This window comes from Kogia breviceps, chromosome 14 (assembly GCF_026419965.1).
Source record: "Kogia breviceps isolate mKogBre1 chromosome 14, mKogBre1 haplotype 1, whole genome shotgun sequence".
NCBI classification, from domain to species: domain Eukaryota; kingdom Metazoa; phylum Chordata; class Mammalia; order Artiodactyla; family Physeteridae; genus Kogia; species Kogia breviceps.
In genome coordinates this window covers 52,049,413-52,067,462 of record NC_081323.1, presented here as the reverse complement: position 1 = coordinate 52,067,462, position 18,050 = coordinate 52,049,413, and the positions used below count along the sequence as shown (strand labels likewise).

At 39.9% G+C, this 18,050-nt stretch overlaps 1 protein-coding gene across 3 annotated transcripts in view; it reads left to right on the top strand.

Annotated features, from left to right (window-relative positions):
- Window positions 1-18,050, top strand: part of PSMF1 (proteasome inhibitor subunit 1) — a 46,583-nt gene that overhangs the window by 8,651 nt on the left and 19,882 nt on the right. For all 3 annotated transcript variants that reach the window (XR_010836597.1, XR_010836598.1, XM_059037188.2), the window contains exons 3-4: window positions 279-361; window positions 12,183-12,365. Coding sequence is in view for 1 of the 3 variants with exons in the window: in XM_059037188.2 (XP_058893171.1) it covers window positions 279-361; window positions 12,183-12,365 (266 nt within the window). In the remaining 2 variants the exon portion in view is untranslated. The remainder of the gene's footprint in view (window positions 1-278; window positions 362-12,182; window positions 12,366-18,050) is intronic.

Here is an 18,050-nt window from a genome sequence, read left to right as displayed (position 1 = left end):
CTCAGTTACATGCCTGTGTCCAAGCTGCAAAAGAGCCTGGGCTCTGCCCAGGTTTTTCTGGGCTCTGCCTCAGAAAGGCATTATTCCTAGATCAGAGAAGTCCCCAAGCATGAGAAATGTATTTCATCTATTACAAACAGCCCTTATATATGTCTCTTTGTGCCCATATGTATTTCTTTAGGTTGAGTATTAAATTGTTCCTCTCCACCCCCACCCCGCCACTTACTCATTAGACCAGAAATACCCCCGTCTCTCATTTTCTATTTTCATTTTTCTAGGAACATGGCTCACAGCAAGTGTCAGACTTGACCCTGAACTTGAATGATTATATCGATTCAGAACACCTGGTTGACTTCCACAGGTATTTCTAAGGGTTGGCCTTTCCCTGGGAAAAAGAGAGAACCAGTGGCCAGATATAAGGAATGAACTTGAGGTGTCAGAGAATGGAGGAAGGTTAACAGAAGGATCTTTCTCTCTTGGGCACAGTCACTTCTCATTTCTCTTTTCTGTTTATTTGAAGCGAAGATTCACGTGGGAAATGACACTTGAAGTAAAATGATGCAATCAAGAGTCCACAAGTCTACAGGGTAGAGAGGGGCCTAGCCAGTGCAGTCAGTCAGAGTGAGTTCCTAGGAGGAAAAAGTGTACCTAATCTGGTACCCTCCATCCCCCAATTTTTAAAATAGACTTCATTTTTTACAGCAGTTTTAGGTTCACAGCAAAATTGAGCGGTAAGTGCAGAGAGTTTCCTTGAACTTCCCCCCTGCCCCGCACTCTCACAGTCCTGTACCAGAGTAGTGCATTTGTTATCGTTGATGAACCTATGCTGGCACACATTATCACCCAGATTCCATTCTTGGTGGTGTTGGAATGTGTTTACTTTTGTAAGTAACTGCCAAACTGTCTTCCAAAGTGGCTGTACCATTTTGCATTCCCACCAGCAATGAATGAGAGTTCCTGTTGCTCCACATCCTTGTCAGTGTTTCAGATTTTGGTCATTCTAATAGGTGTGTAGTGGTATCTCATTTTAATTTTAATTTGCGGTTCCCTGGTGACATATGATGTTGAGCATCTTTTCATATGCTTATTTGCCATCTGTATATCTTTTTTGGTGAGGTGTCCAGGTCTTTGGCCCATTTTTTTTTTTTTTTTTTTTTTTTTTTTTCTGGTACGCGGGCCTCTCACTGTTGTGGCCTCTCCCGTTGTGGAACACAGGCTCCGGACGCGCAGACTCAGCGGCCATGGCTCACGGGCCCAACCGCTCTGCGGCATGTGGGATCCTTCCAGACCGGGGCACAAACACGCGTGCCCTGCATCGGCAGGCGGACTCCCAACAACTGCGCCACCAGGGAAGCCCTGGCCCATTTTTTAATTGAGTTGTTTTCTTATGGTTGAGTTTTAGGAGTTCTTTGTATATTTTGGGTAACAGTCATTAGTCATATATGTGTTTTGCAATTATTTTCTTCGAGTCTGACTTGTCTTGACTTTTTATTTTGAAATTTGCAACCCCACAGAAAAGAGGGTTTGCAAAAATATTACAATGAACACCCATATACCCATCACCTAGGTTCACCAATTTTTAACCTTTTGCCACTTTTGCTTAGTTAGTTTTTCTGTATGTTTTGTTCTTTTTTTTTTTTTTTTTTTTTTTTTTTTTTTTTTTTTTTTTTTGCGGTACGCGGGCCTCTCACTGTTGTGGCCTCTCCCATTGCGGAGCACAGGCTCCAGATGTGCAGGCTCAGCGGCCATGGCTCATGGGCCCAGCTGCTCCACGGCATGTGGGATCTTCCCAGATCGGGGCACAAACCCCTGTCCCCTGCATCAGCAGGCGGACTCTCAACCACCGCGCCACCAGGGAAGCCCGTTTTTTTTTTTCTTGAACCATCTGAGAATTATTTCCAGACGTTATATACCTTAACCCCTAAATATTTCATCATGTATCTCCTTGTTCTTACACAGACATCCTCCTGTTACCACAATCAGGAAATGTAGGATTGATGCATTAATGTCATTTAATACACAGTCCATGTTCAGATTTCTGTAGTCATCCCAGCAGTGTCCTTTTTAGCTAGTCTTTTGGTTTTAGGTTTGAGGTATTTTTTTTCTTATCCAACCAAACATCACACATTGCATTTATTTTCATGTCTTTTCAATTACCTTTCATCTAGAACAGTTTCCTAGACTTTTGTTATTCTTAGCATTGGTATTTTTGAAGACTTGAGGTCAGTTGTTTTGTAGAACATTCAGATTGTTTCCTCATCATTTGATTCAGGTTGAACATTTTCAACAAGAACACTGTGTAAGGGAAGCTGTGTTCTCCTAAGTGTTTTACATCAGGCATGTGACATCTGTTTTATTGTTGGTTTTGTTCAATTTGATCATTTGGTTATGACAGTATCTGCCACCTTTCTCTCCAGTAAAGGCATCTGTTTTCCTTTGTGTTTAATAAGTGATCTGTGGTATTATATTAGCAGACTGTGAATATTCTGCCTCCCAATAGTCTTTTACCCAGTGGTTTTAGCATCTGTTGATGATTCTTTCATGAATCAACTATTACTGTGATGATTATAAAACAGTAATTTTCTAAGTTTATAATTCTTTCTACATTTATTAGTTAGATTTTTTAAAAGCTTTCTCTGTCCCCCTTATTTTTAATTTTTTAAATTTTTAAATTTATTTTTGGCTGCGTTGGGTCTTAATTGCTGTGCATGAGCTTTCTCTAGTTGAGGCAAGCAGGGGCTACTCTTAGTTGCGGTGCACGGGCTTCTCATTGCCGTGGCTTCTCTTGTTGCAGAGCACGGTCTCTAGGCACGTGGGCTTCTGTAGTTGTGGTGCATGGGCTTAGTTGCTCCATGGCATGTGGGATCTTCCCGGACCAGGGCTCGAACCCACGTCACTTGCGTCGGCAGGTGGATTCTTAACCACTGCGCCACCGGGGATGTCCCTATTTTTAAAATATCAAAATAGACTCCTGGGTTATTTTTTATTCAAAGTTATATTCCATTTCTGTCATTCTTTGAATGCTTGACTTGTTCCAGAGTTGACCAGTAGGAATTCTCTCAAGCTACCTCACCTGTCTTTTTGACATGTCACCATGTCAAGAGCGTTTTCACACTTCTTGGCACAATAAGGTGTTCTGCCCTTACCTTGTACTTGACTTGCCCCTGCCTTGAAACCAGGGATTTTTCTAAGGAAACATGATTTCTGTTGGTGGGTAATAGTTTCCAAAATCTGGGCTCTGAGTGTGCTCATTAATATGAAGGATGTTATTGCTTTCAGGCTTTTTCAGAGAACAGAGCTGGGAAACTTTCCTGGAGTTTTTTTTTTTTCCTTAACAGTTCATACTGATACTTTTGTTTTTAATCTAACACTGCAGGATTTGTATTCTCTTATTCTGTACTTGTAACTCCCTTCTGTGTTGAGAACCCTGATGCCCAACAGCCTCAAAATATTTACTCATTTGTTTGATTCTAAAACACACACAGATAGTTTTTGAACTGCTACATCAGTGCTGACCAAGAACAGATCTACTACGTAAAGTCACAAATACAATTTCTTTCCAGTTCTTTTTGTCCTTTGACTGTGTCCCACTGAACATGTATATCATCAGGGTATTGTGTTCAAAATGTACTTAGATTTAATGCTTGTTGGTACATCAGTGTAATGAAATTATCTGTTTGATAGACAGTTGGGCCCATTTGTTTCCACTTTATTCCATTTTGGGGACTTTATCCCCATCCTCATTGACCTCTTCAGGGTTTTGGAGGAAGCCTGGCATCACTATAAATTCAGTCATGAGAACTGCCTAGAAACCGTGTTGGATTTAATTACATCTAATCAGCGATAACCGTCTTTAACCCGCTCCACTTCTCTCAGACTTCAGACAACCTGCCCGCATCATTCTGGCCACCCCTCTTTGTCTCCATCCTTCTTTCATGCATCCTCTATGTGAGGAGATCCCAACTTCCACTCCTGGTCATCACCCTCCAGTCAGTTTCCCACACAGCAGTTGGACCAGCGTTTTTAAAACACAGATCAGGTTATGATTAAAAGTCTTGCTTGAAATCCCTCAGTGATACCACCTCACACATGTTAGGATGGCTACTATCAAAAAAACAAAATAACAACTATTAGTAAGGATGTGGAGAAATTGGAACCCTTGTACACTGTTGGTGAAAATGTAAAATGGTACAGCAACTGTGAAAAATGGTGTGGCGGTTCCTCAGAAAATTAATTAGCATATGATTCAGCAATTCCACTTCTAGATATATACCCAGTAGAACTGGGTATATATCTAGAAGTGGGTATATATACCCAGGGTCTCAAAGAGATAATTGTGCACCCACATTCATAGAAGCATTTTTCATAGTAGCCAAAAGGTGGAAGCAGTGTAAGTGCCCATGAATACCTAGGACAGATGAACAGATAAGCAAAATGTATATACAGACAATGGAATATTACTCAGCTTTAAAAGGAAGGAAATGCTAACAAATGCTTCAGCATGGGTAAACCTTGAGGACATTGTGCTAAGTAAAGTAAGCCAATCACAAGACAAATTCTATATGATTCTACGTATATGAGGTACCTAGAATAGTCAAACTCATAGAGACAGAAAGTAAAATAGTGGTTGCCAGGGATTGGAAGAGGGGAGAATAGGGAATTATTGTTTAATGGGTACAGAGTTTCAGTTTTGTAAGAGGAAGCGTTTTGAAGATAGGTGGTGGTGGTGATAGCACAACAATGTGAATATACTTAATACTACTGAACTGTACACTTAAACTGGTTACAGAGTTGGTAAATTTTTTACAAATTAAATCTAAAAAAGAAACCCTAAACCCTTCAGTGAGTGTTCATTTCTCCAAGGATGAAGAACAGACTCCTTGATGAGGCCTAAAGCCTAGGGCCCAGCCCCTCTAACCTCATCTTTTGCCACTTCCCACTTAGTTCCTGTGTCTCAGCTGTAGTGCATGTGCCTCCTCCCTCTTCAGAGCTCTCCCCTTGGCCGAGAGTGCTCTCCCCAGCCTCTTCCCACAGCCAACTTATTCTTCTTCCTTCAGTTTCCATTTAAACGTCAGCTCCTCAGAGAAGCTTCCCCTGCTCCCCCCATGTTTGAACCTTTTAAGCATTTAATAAGTGGGTATTTTATGATTAACTGCCTACTAGCCTGTGATCTCCTTGAGGGCAGGATCTGGGTCTTTTGCACACAGTAGACAAAGGAATGAAGGAGTGAAGTGAGGCCAGGCCTGGCCTTGGCAGGTGCCCACACCATGACCCTACCTCACCCCTTAAGAGGGTAAAGGGAAGGACACTGAGAGTGTGGTCTCTCTCTTGACTTTTTCATTCTGGAATTCCATTGGGAGAGAAATTGACAAAACCTCTGGAAAAGCCCAGGCCTGTACATCAGGCTGTTCATGCTCCTTAGAGCATTTAGTCCCCTCAGCAATACTGAGAGAGAAATGGTGATAATATCTCCATTTTGTTTTTTAAAAAATAACATTTGTTGTTGGAGTTTTGTGTGTGTTTGTGTGGGGGGGGGGTGTTTTAATTGCTGTAAAATGACACAGTAGGACTACTTCCGAGTGTTCTGAGAATGAGATGAGATGTCAGCACAGAGTGCTTAGTGCTGGGCCCAGCCCTTCATGAATATGCAGATGGAAAGAAATCTGATCACAAGGAATCATCTCCATGGAAACTGAGACTCAGAGAGCTGGGTATGTATCTCTCTCCTGATCATAAGGCCCTCCCTCTCTCCTCTGCCTTTCTGGCAGCAGCGCTGAGCTGCCTGCTTCTGGCCCCCTTCCACCATCTGGCCCTCCTTGTTAGGTCGTCATGGCATGGCATGTCTGTTCTAGGTAGAAATCTGTGCCCCTAGTTGAGCAAACTGATTTGCTAAGGAGTATAAACCTGTTCCTTTCTGTCATGCCTCTACTATGTTAGGATGACAGGCTGTCTTTTGCTACTACCAAAATGGCAGTTCTCCTAAGGCTTAGAAATCATGTGAGAACATCTCCTTCGGGACTTAGTAGTTTTTTAATCAGACCTGAGTTCTACAGGTAGACCTTTTGCATAGGGAGATCAGAGGGCTTCCACCTGTATCACACACAGCTCATCTGACTGAAAGGAAAGAGGAGTTAGATTTATCCCTGCTACCCAGCTTGGTCAGGGAAGCAGCGTGGTGTACAAAGTTCTGTGTTCTAAGTAGGAACCTGATCTTTGTAGGGATGTATGGACCACAGACCCTTAGAACTTCTAAACCATTGCAGGTGTCACACTTTTTAGTCGTGGAACTCTTTATTCAAGCATGTGTAATATTCCACTGTGTATTTACCATATTTTGTTTATCTGTTCATCTGTCCTAGGTATTCATGGCCACTTACATTGCTTCTACCTTTTGGCTACTTTGAATAATGCTTCTTTGAACATGCGTGTACAGTTCTCTCTTCATGTTCTTTAGGATTCTGGAGGAAAGAGTAGGGACAGCAAATGGAGGTCCTTGTGCCCTATCCACTTGGCTTTCTCCATTGCCCTTCCTGGGCCCCCTTCCATGCCAGAGAAGCCCTGAAACCACTAATCTAGTCTAATCTCAGTGATTTTATGGTTATGGTTATGTAATAAGTGATTTTTTTTTTTTTTTTTTTTTTTTTTTTTTGCGGTACGCGGGCCTCTCACTGTAGATAAGTACCATTTTTTTAGATTCCACATATAAGTGATATCATATGATATTTGTCTTTGTCTGACTTACTTCACTCAGTATGACAATCTTTGGGTCCATCCATGTTGCTGCAAATGGCATTATTTTGTTCTTTTTTATGGCTGAGTAATATTCTGTTGTATATGTGTGCCACATCTTCTTTATCCATTCCTCTGTTGATGGACATTTAGGTTGCTTCCATGTAAATAGTGCTGCAGTGAATATAGGGATGCATGTGTCTTTTTTTTTTTTTTTTTTTTTTTTTTTTTTTTTGCGGTACACGGGCCTCTCACCGTTGTGGCCTCTCCCGTTGCGGAGCGCAGGCTCCGGACGCACAGGCTCAGCGGCCATGGCTCACGGGCCCAGCCGCTCCACGGCATGTGGGATCTTCCCGGACCGGGGCACGAACCCGTGTCCCCTGCATCGGCAGGCGGACTCTCAACCACTGCGCCACCAGGGAAGCCCCGCATGTGTCTTTTTGAGTTATGGTTTTCTCTGGATATATACCCACAGAGGGATTGCTGGATCATATGGTAGCTCTATTTTTAGTTTTTAAAGGAAGTTCCATACTGTTCTCCATAGTGGCTATACCAATTTACATTCCCACCAACAGTGTAGGAGGGTTCCCTTTTCTCCACACCCTTTCCAGCATTTATTGTTTATAGATTTTATTTATTTATTTTTTGTGGTACGCAGGCCTCTCACTGCCGTGACCTCTCCCGTTGCGGAGCACAGGCTCCAGACACACAGGCTCAGCGGCCATGGCTCACGGGCCTAGCCGCTCCGCGGCATGTGGGATCTTCCCGGACCGGGGCACGAACCCGTGTCCCCTGCATCGTCAGGTGGACTCTCAACCACTGCGCCACCAGGGAAGCCCTGTAGATTTTTTGATGATGGTCATTCTGACCCGTGTGAGGCGATACCCTTATTGTACTTTTGATTTGTGTTTCTGTAATGATTAGTGATGTTGAGCATCTCTTCATGTGCTTTTTAGCCATCTGTATGTCTTCTTTGGAGAAATGTCTGTTTAGATCTTCCACCTGTTTTTTGATTGAGGTTTTTTTTTGATATTGAGCTGCATGAGCTGTTTGTATACTTTGGAGATTAAACCCTTGGTGGTCTATTCATTTGCAAATATTTTCTCCTATTCTGAGGGTTGTCTTTTTGTTTTGTTTATGATTCCTTTGCTGTGGAAAAGCTTTTAAGTTTAATTAGGTCCTACTTGTTTATTTTTGTTTTTATTTTTATTACTCTAGGAGGTGGATCAAAAAAGATCTTGCTGCAATTTATGTCAGAGTGTGTTCTGCCTATGTTTTCCTCTAAGCGTTTTATAGTATCCAGCCTTATATTTAGGTCTTTATTCCATTTTGAGTTTGTTTTTGTGTATGGTGTTAGGGAGTGTTCAAAAATGTTATATAAATGGAATCATACAGTATGTAACTTTCGGGATTGGCCTTTCTCACTCAGCCTAATACCCTTGTGATCCATCTGAGTTGTTGCATGCATCACTGGTTTGTCCCTTTGTCTTGCTGAGTAGTATTTCATGGTATCGCAGGCATGGCATTTCACAGTTGGTTTAACCATTCACTAGTTGAAGGACATCTGAGTTGTTTCATTTTTTGCTATTATGAATAAAAGTGCTATGAACATACATGTACAGGCTTTTGTGTGGACATATTTATTTCTCTACAATAAGTGCCAAGAGTTCAATCTAGTTTTTTAAGAAGCTGCCAAACAGTTTTCCATAGTGTCTGTACCATTTTACATATCCACTACCAGTGTATGAGTGCTAATTTCTCTGTATCTTCACCAGTTTCTGGTGTTATCACTATTTTTCATTTTAGTTATTCTGATGTATAGTAGTAGTTCATTGTGGTTTCAATTTGCGTTTCCCTGATGGCTAATGACAGTTCCTTGTATACTTCAGATGCAATTCCTTTGTTGGATGTTGGTTTATAAATGTTTTCTCCCAGCCTGTAGTTTGTTTTTTCATTCACTTAACCAGGTCTTTTGCAAAGCATAAGTTTTTAATTGATAATAGCTATTTGATAAAGTTTTGCTTTTATGGATCAAGCTTTTGGTGTCAAGTGTAAGAACTCTTTGCCTAGTTCTAGATCTCAAAGTTTTTCTCCTATTTTTTTTTCTAAACATTTTATAGTTTTATGTTTTACATTTAAGTCTGTGGTCTATTTTAAAGTAATTTTTGTATAAGTTGTGTGGCTTAGGGAGAGGTTCATTTTCTTGCCTATGGATGTCCAGTTGCTCCAGCACCATTTGTCATTGAATTGCTTTTGCAACAGTGTCAGAAATCAGTTGTCTGTACTTGTGTTGGTTTATTTCTGGGTTCTCTTTTTTTTCCCATTGATCTTTGTGTCTGTTTTTCTGCCAGTGTCACACAGTATCTATTAGTGTAACCATTTATCAGTAGTACACCTGAATATTGAGTAGAGCGATTCAAGATCACCCAGTTCTTCTTTGTCAAGATAGTTTTCACTATTCTTGAGTCTATGCCTTTCTGTATAAACTTTAGAGTAAACTTCTCTTTGTCCATAAAAAACCTTGCTGGGATTTTGATAGGACTTGCATTAAACTTACAGATCATTAAACCTAAAATGGGAAAAATTGACATTTTAACTATGAACGTGGTATGTCTCTCCATTTATTTAGGTCTTGCTGTATTTCTTTCATCATCATTTTATAATTTTCAGAATATAGGTCCTGGACAAATTTTTTGTTCATTTGGGGTGTGAGAGGTGATTATAAATGGTGTTCCATTCTTGGTTTTGATTTTCAAATGTCCATTGTTAATGTATAGAAAAGCAGTTTATTTTTGTGTGTTGATCTTATATCCTGTCACCTTGCTGAATTCATAGTGTTCTTGGAAGGGTTTTTTGGGTAAATTCCTTGGGAATATCAAGGTAGACTGGCATGTCATCTGCAAATAGGAGCAGTTTCATTCCTTGTTTTCTAATCTGTGTGCATTTTTTTTCTTGCCTTACTGAAGTGGCTGGAACTTCCAGTATTATGTTAAATAAGAGTGGTTAGAGAGAAGAACATCCTTACCTTGTTCCCAGTCTTAAAGACAAAGTACTCAGTCTTTCATTACTAAGTATACTGTTAGCTGTAGTTTTTTTGTAGATGCTCTGTATCATGTTGAGGAAGTAAGTTCTCTTCTATTCCTGGTTTGTTGAGAGTTTTTATCATGAATGGATTTATTGTGTTGGATTTTGTCAAAAACCTTTTCTGTATCAATGGATACAACCATATCATTTTTATTAGCTTATTGATATGGTAGGGATTTGTAACTATTGAACCAGCCTTGCATACAATAAATCCTAGGGTATGTAATTGTTATATATATATATTTGTGTGTGTGTGTGCGTGGTACGTGGACCTCTCACTGTTGTGGCCTCTCCCGTTGTGGAGCACAGGCTCAGTGGCCATGGCTCACGGGCCCAGCCGCTCCACAGCATGTGGAATCTTCCTGGACCGGGGCACGAACCCGTGTCCCTTGCATTGGCAGGTGGATTCTCAACCACTGCACCACCAGGGAAGCCCTCTTTTATATATTTTTGAATTTAATTGGTTAATATTTTGTTGAGCATTTTTGCATCCAAGTTCATGGGAAATAGTGGTCTGTAGTTTTTTTTGTACTGTCTTTGTCTGGATTTGATATCAGCATAATACTGGCCTTATAAAAATGAATTGGGAAATGTTCCCTTTTCTTGTATTTTCTGGAAGTGACTGTAAATTGGTGTTAATTCTTTAAATGTTTGGTAGCCTCCTCCACTGAAATCATCTGAACCTGGATATTTCTTTTGGGGGGTGCTTAAGTATGGATTGTGTTACTTTAATAGAACTATTCAGATTATCTATTTTATTTTGCCTAAGTTGTTATAGTTCATGGTTTTTGAAGAATTAGTCTATTCTAAGTTGTTCAATTATGTTGTTATTAGTATTCTCTTATCCTATCAATGGCAACAAATTTGTTATAATATCCCATTGCATTCTTGATATTTGTGATTTGTGTCTTCTCTCTTTTTATGTTTGCTGCTCTTGCTGGAAGTTTATCAATTTTGTTCATTTTTTGGAAGAACCAGCTTTTTGTTTTTTTAATTTTCTCATGTTTTTCTGTTTTCTCACTTATTTATTTTTATTTATTATTTCCTTATTTCTGCTTGCTTTTGGTTTAATTTGCTCTTCTTTTTCTAGGTTCTTGAGATTAGAATTTAAATTGTTGATTTCTTTCCTCTTTTCCAATGTAAACATTTATAGTGCTATAAAGTTTCCTCGCAACACTGTTTAGCTATAATCTCACATAATATGTTGTACTTTTATTATTATTCAGTACTTTGTATTTTTTTTTAAGACTTCCTCTGATCCATGGATTATCTAGAATTGTATTGCTTAACGCCATGTATTTAGAGACTTCCTTCCAGTTTTGATGCTTACTATGATTCAATATGGTCAAAGAACATACTCTGTATGTTTTCAGTTTTTTTTTACATTTATGAGGTTTGCTTTTTTTTAACTTATTTTTTATTGAAATACAGTTGAATTACAATGTTGTGTTAATTACTGCTGTACAGTAAAGTGATTCAGTTATACATGTACATACATTCTTTGTCATATTCTTTTCCATTATGGTTTATCACAGGATATTGAATGTAGTTCCCTGTGCTATACAGTAGGACCTTGTTTATTCATTTTATATATATTAGTTTGTATCTGTTAATCCAAACTCCCAATCCAACCCTCTCCCACCCCCCTTCCCCTTGGCAACCACCAGTCTACTCTCTATGTCCCTGATTTATAAGGTTTGCTTTTTGACCCCGGAATATGGCTCATTTTAAAACACCAGATTTTTAGGAACTCTGTGGAGTCCTGCCCACTCCCTGTTACCTCAGTCTGCCTCAACACTTCAACTATAGGTAACATTGCTTGTCTCTCACCAGCAGAGAAAAGAGGCCTAGAGCAGCCTTCCAAGGGCCCCTGAGTTAGTGACAGAATTGGACATTAAGCCCTGAGAGCCCTGCCTACTTGGACTGTGAACCTGGTTCATCCTCCCCATGGAGTCTTTGCCTTCCATGACCCTTCCCATGACATGTGATGAACACACAATGAGGCTGGGGGTGGGGTGGGGTGGGGTGGGGTGGGCAGGGCACAGAGGAGTAGCCAGTCTAGTCTCTGCGACCCTACACCCTCACCGACCCTACACCCTCACTGCTTTCTAATGGGGTGGTAAACGAGGAGGGGCAATTCAGATGCCTAAGAAGCTTAGGCCCAAATCTCGGAGACAACGCCAGGCTGTTACTGCCCCCCTCACCCAGGTCCGCCGGGCGGCCCGTTCACACCCTTGCAAACAGTCCAAGCGTGACGCCAAGAGCTATCAGGGTCACCGCCGCCATTGCCGCTGCCGCCGCCGCCAAAATACTGTACACAGGGTTGCCAACCAGCTGCAAGCAGTTGACACTTCGTCTCCTTCCTGCAGGGTCTACAAGAAGAGTGAGGAACTTCGGTCTCGTCTTGTGTCTGGGATCATCACACCTATCCATGAGCATTGGGTCAAGGCTAGCGTGAGTCCCCACCAGGAGTTTCCCCCTGCCACTGCCAGAGAGGTGGACCCACTCGGGATTCATCCACACCACCCACATACCAGCCGGCAGCCTCCCTGGTGAGTACAGAGCCCACAGTGGCAGCCCATGCCTCTGCAGAAGGATTCCAACCATGACCATCTTGCCACTTGACCCCCCTCTGGCCCCCGTGTGTCTTCAACAGAATTGTCAGTCTAGGTATATGGAGATAGAAAGTGGAGATGTAAGTGGAGCAGTGAGTTCTTGTGCTGCTACTAGTCACCCCAACAACCCAGCATCCTAAGGCTGCTTGCCTCCTTTCTAGAGGCCACACACAGCCTCTGAGTCTGCCCAAGGGTCAGTGCCTCTGAGGAGTGTGTGTAGTCCTCCAGAGTTGCTGCCAGGTAGTTCAGTTTTTTATTCCAGAACTCTTTGTCTGTGCAGGACCCTGGACCAGGCTTTTGGGGAAAATGTAGAAATACTGGAAGTTCCTGGAGGGAGTATGTTCCCAATGTTCCCTTTCTTTGCCTTTCACTTCATTGTAGTCCCCTGATCTCTTTTACAACTTGAAAACTATGCCAAAACAGCATGAGGTATGAGCAAGTCACATACAAGGTCTTTGCAGATTAGGATGGCAGCACTTAGGACTGGAGACTTCTGCTCTGAGGGAGAAGACAAGGACCAGGGACACCTTAGTCTCTAGTTGAGATGGCACGTCCCAGTTTGGAGTCCACAGTATGGTAGTAACGGTGGGGTTGGCGGGGTTGTGGGGGAGGGCTCACTGTGCAGCCATAATAAGCACTCAATGAGTGTTAGCTGCTGTTGTTAAAAATAACTCTGTTTTGCAATTATATACCTTTGGTTAATTAAATAGGACATTTGTTTAATTACTATAATAAGTAATAATTGGCAAGTCTGGCAATCTTTGGAAATATTGGGTTCTGTGAGGAGAGTGGAGGATAATAAAAAGTGGTTGAAAGGTTGGGAAAAGCTTGTGTGATCTAACCTCTTTATTTAAGATGACCTGCCTAAGGTCACCAGCCACTAATAAAGAGACAGAGCCAGGGCTGGCAGTCCAGTTGTCCTCATTCCAGCACAGTGATCTGTTGTGATGCAACCAGAATATGGTGGGAAGATTTAAGGATAAGCCCTGGACAGCAATCAAATTGGGGGAGACTTTTAGACCTTAAGTAGATAGTAATTCTCAGGTCTCTCAGATTCACTTCCTATTTCAAAACAAATATTCTCTGAAGTCTCCTTCATTGTCTCAAAATGGAATTCATAGGTGATCTAACTTACCAAATGAACAGTTTCAAAAAGGATCAGTATAAAGTCCTGACTGTAATATAAATGAGAAATAAAAAGTAATTAATAAGATAATGTGTATTTCATTGTGTAGATGCCTGAGCATGATTACACTGGAAAAGATAGGCATTTGCACTTGTATATGGAATTATTTTGAATTTGAGAGTAACAAAAGCAGGCATGTGCTATGTTATAGTTACATTTCTGGAAAAATTTTTATTGAAACAGTATAAAAATACTTTGTGTTCACATATAAAATGGGCTTAGACTAACTTATGGTAGGTAATTTTATGTAGGCTTTACATCTCTATGAATGTCTAATAAGACTTTGGCAAGTTGTGTAGGATGTAGATTATTCATTATGTGGAGCTCTACTGTGGATTATAGATATAGCATGAAGCATCTCTGGTCTTTGCCTATAAATGCTGTAAGCATTCTCCAATCACTGTGACAAAGAAAAACACCCCCGGCGCTTACACAAAAACACCTCCAGGGCACCTGGAGACTCTGCCATCCTAATTGGGAATCATAGACCTGAATCTGGAGTTCTGAAGGTAAGAAATCCTAGCCTTGGAAGAACAGAAAGAATGAGAAAACCACCATATTGCAGCTTCTACTGAAATAATGTAGTGACTAGGCACAAATTGTCAATGGTTGCTAAAACCATTAGGTGAAAGGTTGATGAGCAACTTTATAATGGATGAATCAGACTGATAGCACCTGAACCCATAGGTCAATCTTAACACTAAAAGTGGTACAGTCAAACTTTGTGTATTCTAATATAATGCAATAGTAGGTTCACAACAACATGAATCTAGATTGAACTCCCAGTTTAAAAGAAGCATGAGAGGTAGAAGAATGAGTTAAAGTTGTATGGAACATGAAAAATTTTTTACAGGATTAATTGATCTTGTTTTGTTTTCATCAAATAATGGCATGGGGAGAAAAGGGAGAGGGGGCTTGTTAATTAGTCTTATCAGCTAAATCCGGTGTTGGACTTTGTTTTGATCTTGATTCAAATACTAATTCTAAAATTATTTTTGAGATATTTGGGGAAATTTGAACAGGGACCAGGTATTTGATAATGTTACTGTTAATTTTCTTAGGTGAAATAATTAAATTCTGGTTATGTTAAAAAAAAAGAAGGCTTTGTCTATTGTGTATATATAATTTTATTAACTGAAGTATTTAAGGGTGAAATGATATGTCTGGGATTTGCTTTAAAATAATTTCACCCCCTAAAAGAGTGAGACATTGGGAAATGAGTGTAGGTGAAATAAGAATGGTAGAATATTTTGTTTTTTAATTAATTTATTTATTTTTGGCTGCTTTGGTTCTTTGCTCTGTGCAGCTTTCTCTAATTGCAGCGAGCAGGGGCTACTCTTTGGTGCAGTGCGTGGGCTTCTCATCATGGTGGCTTCTATTGTTGCAGAGCACAGTCTCTAGGCACGTGGGCTTCAGTAGTTGTGGCACATGGGCTCAGTAATTGTGGCTTGTGGCCTCAGTAGTTGTGGCTCGCGGGCTCTGGAGCACAGGCTCAGTAGTTGTGGTGCATGGGCTTAGTTGCTCTGCAGCATGTGGGATCTCCCAAGGCCAGGGCTCGAACCTTTGTCCCCTGCATTGGCAGGTGGATTCTTAACCACTGTGCCACCAGGGAAGCCCAGAATGGTAGAATATTGATAATTATTGAAACTGAATGGAAAGGTACATGGGTGTACAAGGTCACAAGGGTGACCTTGTACTATTTTTTGGTCCCTTTGAAAATTTCCTTAATAATGAGTTTTTTATTGATACCCATCCTTCAAAAATTCTTCCAAAAAATAGAAGAGGGAGGAACACTTCCCAACTCATTCTGTGAGGCCAGTATTACCCTGATACCAAAACCAAAGACATCACAAGAAAAGTACAAACCAGTATCCCTTATGAATATAAATGTAAAAATCCTCAACAAAATACTAGCAAAAGAAATCCAGCAACATATAAAAAGGGTTATACACCATGACCAAATGAAATTTATTCCAGGAATGTTTGGTTTAACATCTTAAAATAAATCAGTGTAATATACCATATTAATAGAACAATAGAAAAAAAACACATGTTCATCTCAACAGAGAGAAAGCATTTGACAAAATCTAACACCCTTTCATAATAAAAGCATTCAACAATAGAAGGAGACTTTCTCAACTTCCAAAGCACACAGCTAACATCCTACTTAATGGAGAAAGATGGAATGCTTTCCCCGTAAGGTCAGGAACAAGACAAGGATATCTGCTATTGCTACTTTTCTACAACATGGTACTTGAAATTCTAGCCAGTGTAATCACTCAAGAAAAAGAAATAAAAGGTATCCTGATTACAAAGTGAGAAGGAAAGCTATCTTTATTTGCCAGTGACATGGGATCCTGTATATAGAAAATCCTAGGGAATCCTTTTTAAAAATCTTCTAGAGCTAATGAATGAGTTCAGCAGTGTGACATGTAAGATATAAGATATAAGATCAGTAAACAAAAATCAACTGCATTTTCTATATACCAGTAGTGAACAATCTGAAAATGAAATTAAGGAAATAATCTTATTTGTAATAACCCCCAAAGGTATAAAATACTTAAGAATAAACTTAACAAAAGAAGTACAAGACTTGTATACTGAAAACTACAAAATGTTGCTGAAAGAAGTAGGAAGATTTAAACAAAAAGATATCCAGTGTTTCATACATAGGGAGACAGTATTTGGCAATACTCCCCAAATTGATCTGCATACTCAGTGCAATCCCAATCAAAATCCCAGTGTTTTTTTGTTGGGTATGGGGTAGGGCGGTTGGGGGAGGCTTGTGTGTGTGGGTTTTTTCTGGGGTTTTCTGGTAGAAATTGGCAGGCTGATCCTAAAATTCATATGGAAATGCAAGGGAACCAGAATAACGAAAACAATCTTAAAAAAACAAAGTTGGAGGACTCACAGTTCCCAACTTCAAAACTTATTACAAAGATACAGTAATTAAGACAGTGTGCTACTGGCATAAGGATAGATATGTAAAGCAAGGGAGTAGAATTGAGAGTCCAGAAATGACCCATACATTCATGGGCAATTGATTTCAACAAGGGTGCCAAGGCAGTTCATTGGGGAAACAGTCTTTTCAAATGCTGCTGGGTCACTGGATAGCCACATGAAAAAGAATGAAGTTGGACCCATTCTTCAAACTATACACAAAAAATTGACTCAAAATGGATCATAGACCTAAGTGTAAGAGCTAGATAGAACTATAAAACTCCTAGAAGAAAACTTAAGAATAAATCTTCATGACCTTGTATGAGAGGTGGTTTCTTAGATACAACACCAAAAGCACAAGCTACAAAAGAAAACATAGATGAATTAGACTTCGTCAAAAATAAAACCTTTTGTTGCATGAAAGAACAGTATCGAGAAAGTGAAAAGATGGCCCACCGAATAGGAGAAAGCATTTACAAATCATATATCTGACAAGAGACTTGTATCCAGAATACATCGAGAACTCTTGCATCTCAGTAATGAAAAGACAACCCAATTTTAAAAAGGTTCAAGGATTTAAATAAACATTTCTCCGAGTAATATGTACAGGTGGCCCATAAACATGTGAAAAGATGTTCATCATTAATCATTAAGGAAGTGGAAATCCAAACTACAATGATATACTACTTGTTTGTGCACATATTCATGTACAACTTTTATACATGAATATTTATAGCAGCATTATTCATAATAGCCAAAAAGTGGAAACAACCTAAATGTCCATCAACTGATGAATGGATAAAGAAATGTGATACATGCATATGATGGAATATCTCAGCAATAAAAAAAGGATGAAGTACTGATACTGATACACGTCACAATGCGTGTGAACCTTGAAAACATTATGCTAAGTGAAAAAAGCCATTTATGTGAAATGTCCAGAATGGGCAGATCCATAGAAACAGAAAGTAGATTAGTGGTTGCCAGGAGCTGAGGTAGAAGGATTAGAGAGCATGAATGGGGAATGACTAATGGGTACAAGGTGTCTTTTTAGGGCGCAGAAAATGTTCTAAAATTAGAATACTTGCACACTGTGAACATCTAAAAACCGTTGTTAAGTGGCTGAATTTTATGATACATGAAATATCCCAATAAAGATGTAAAAAAAAAAAAATTCAAAGGTCCTAACCTTGGCTTAATTGGAAATGTGAATATATAACAATAGAAATGAGGCTCCCAGGATCAAACTATAAGAGAACTAATAATAATCGCCCATGATTGAGACTTTTGTATTTTTCCTTCTCCTAGAGAGTGGTTTGGTCATACCTAAACAATATTTTATGGGACCAACATTATATAAGCAAAAGGATTCTTTCCCCCTGAGAAACAAGGCAAGGATATCCACTCTCACCAGTCTTATTCAGCATAGTGCTGAAAGTTTTGCGTTTGTCTTTGTCTTTCTTAAGGCAAGAAAAAGAAAAGGCATATAGGTAAGA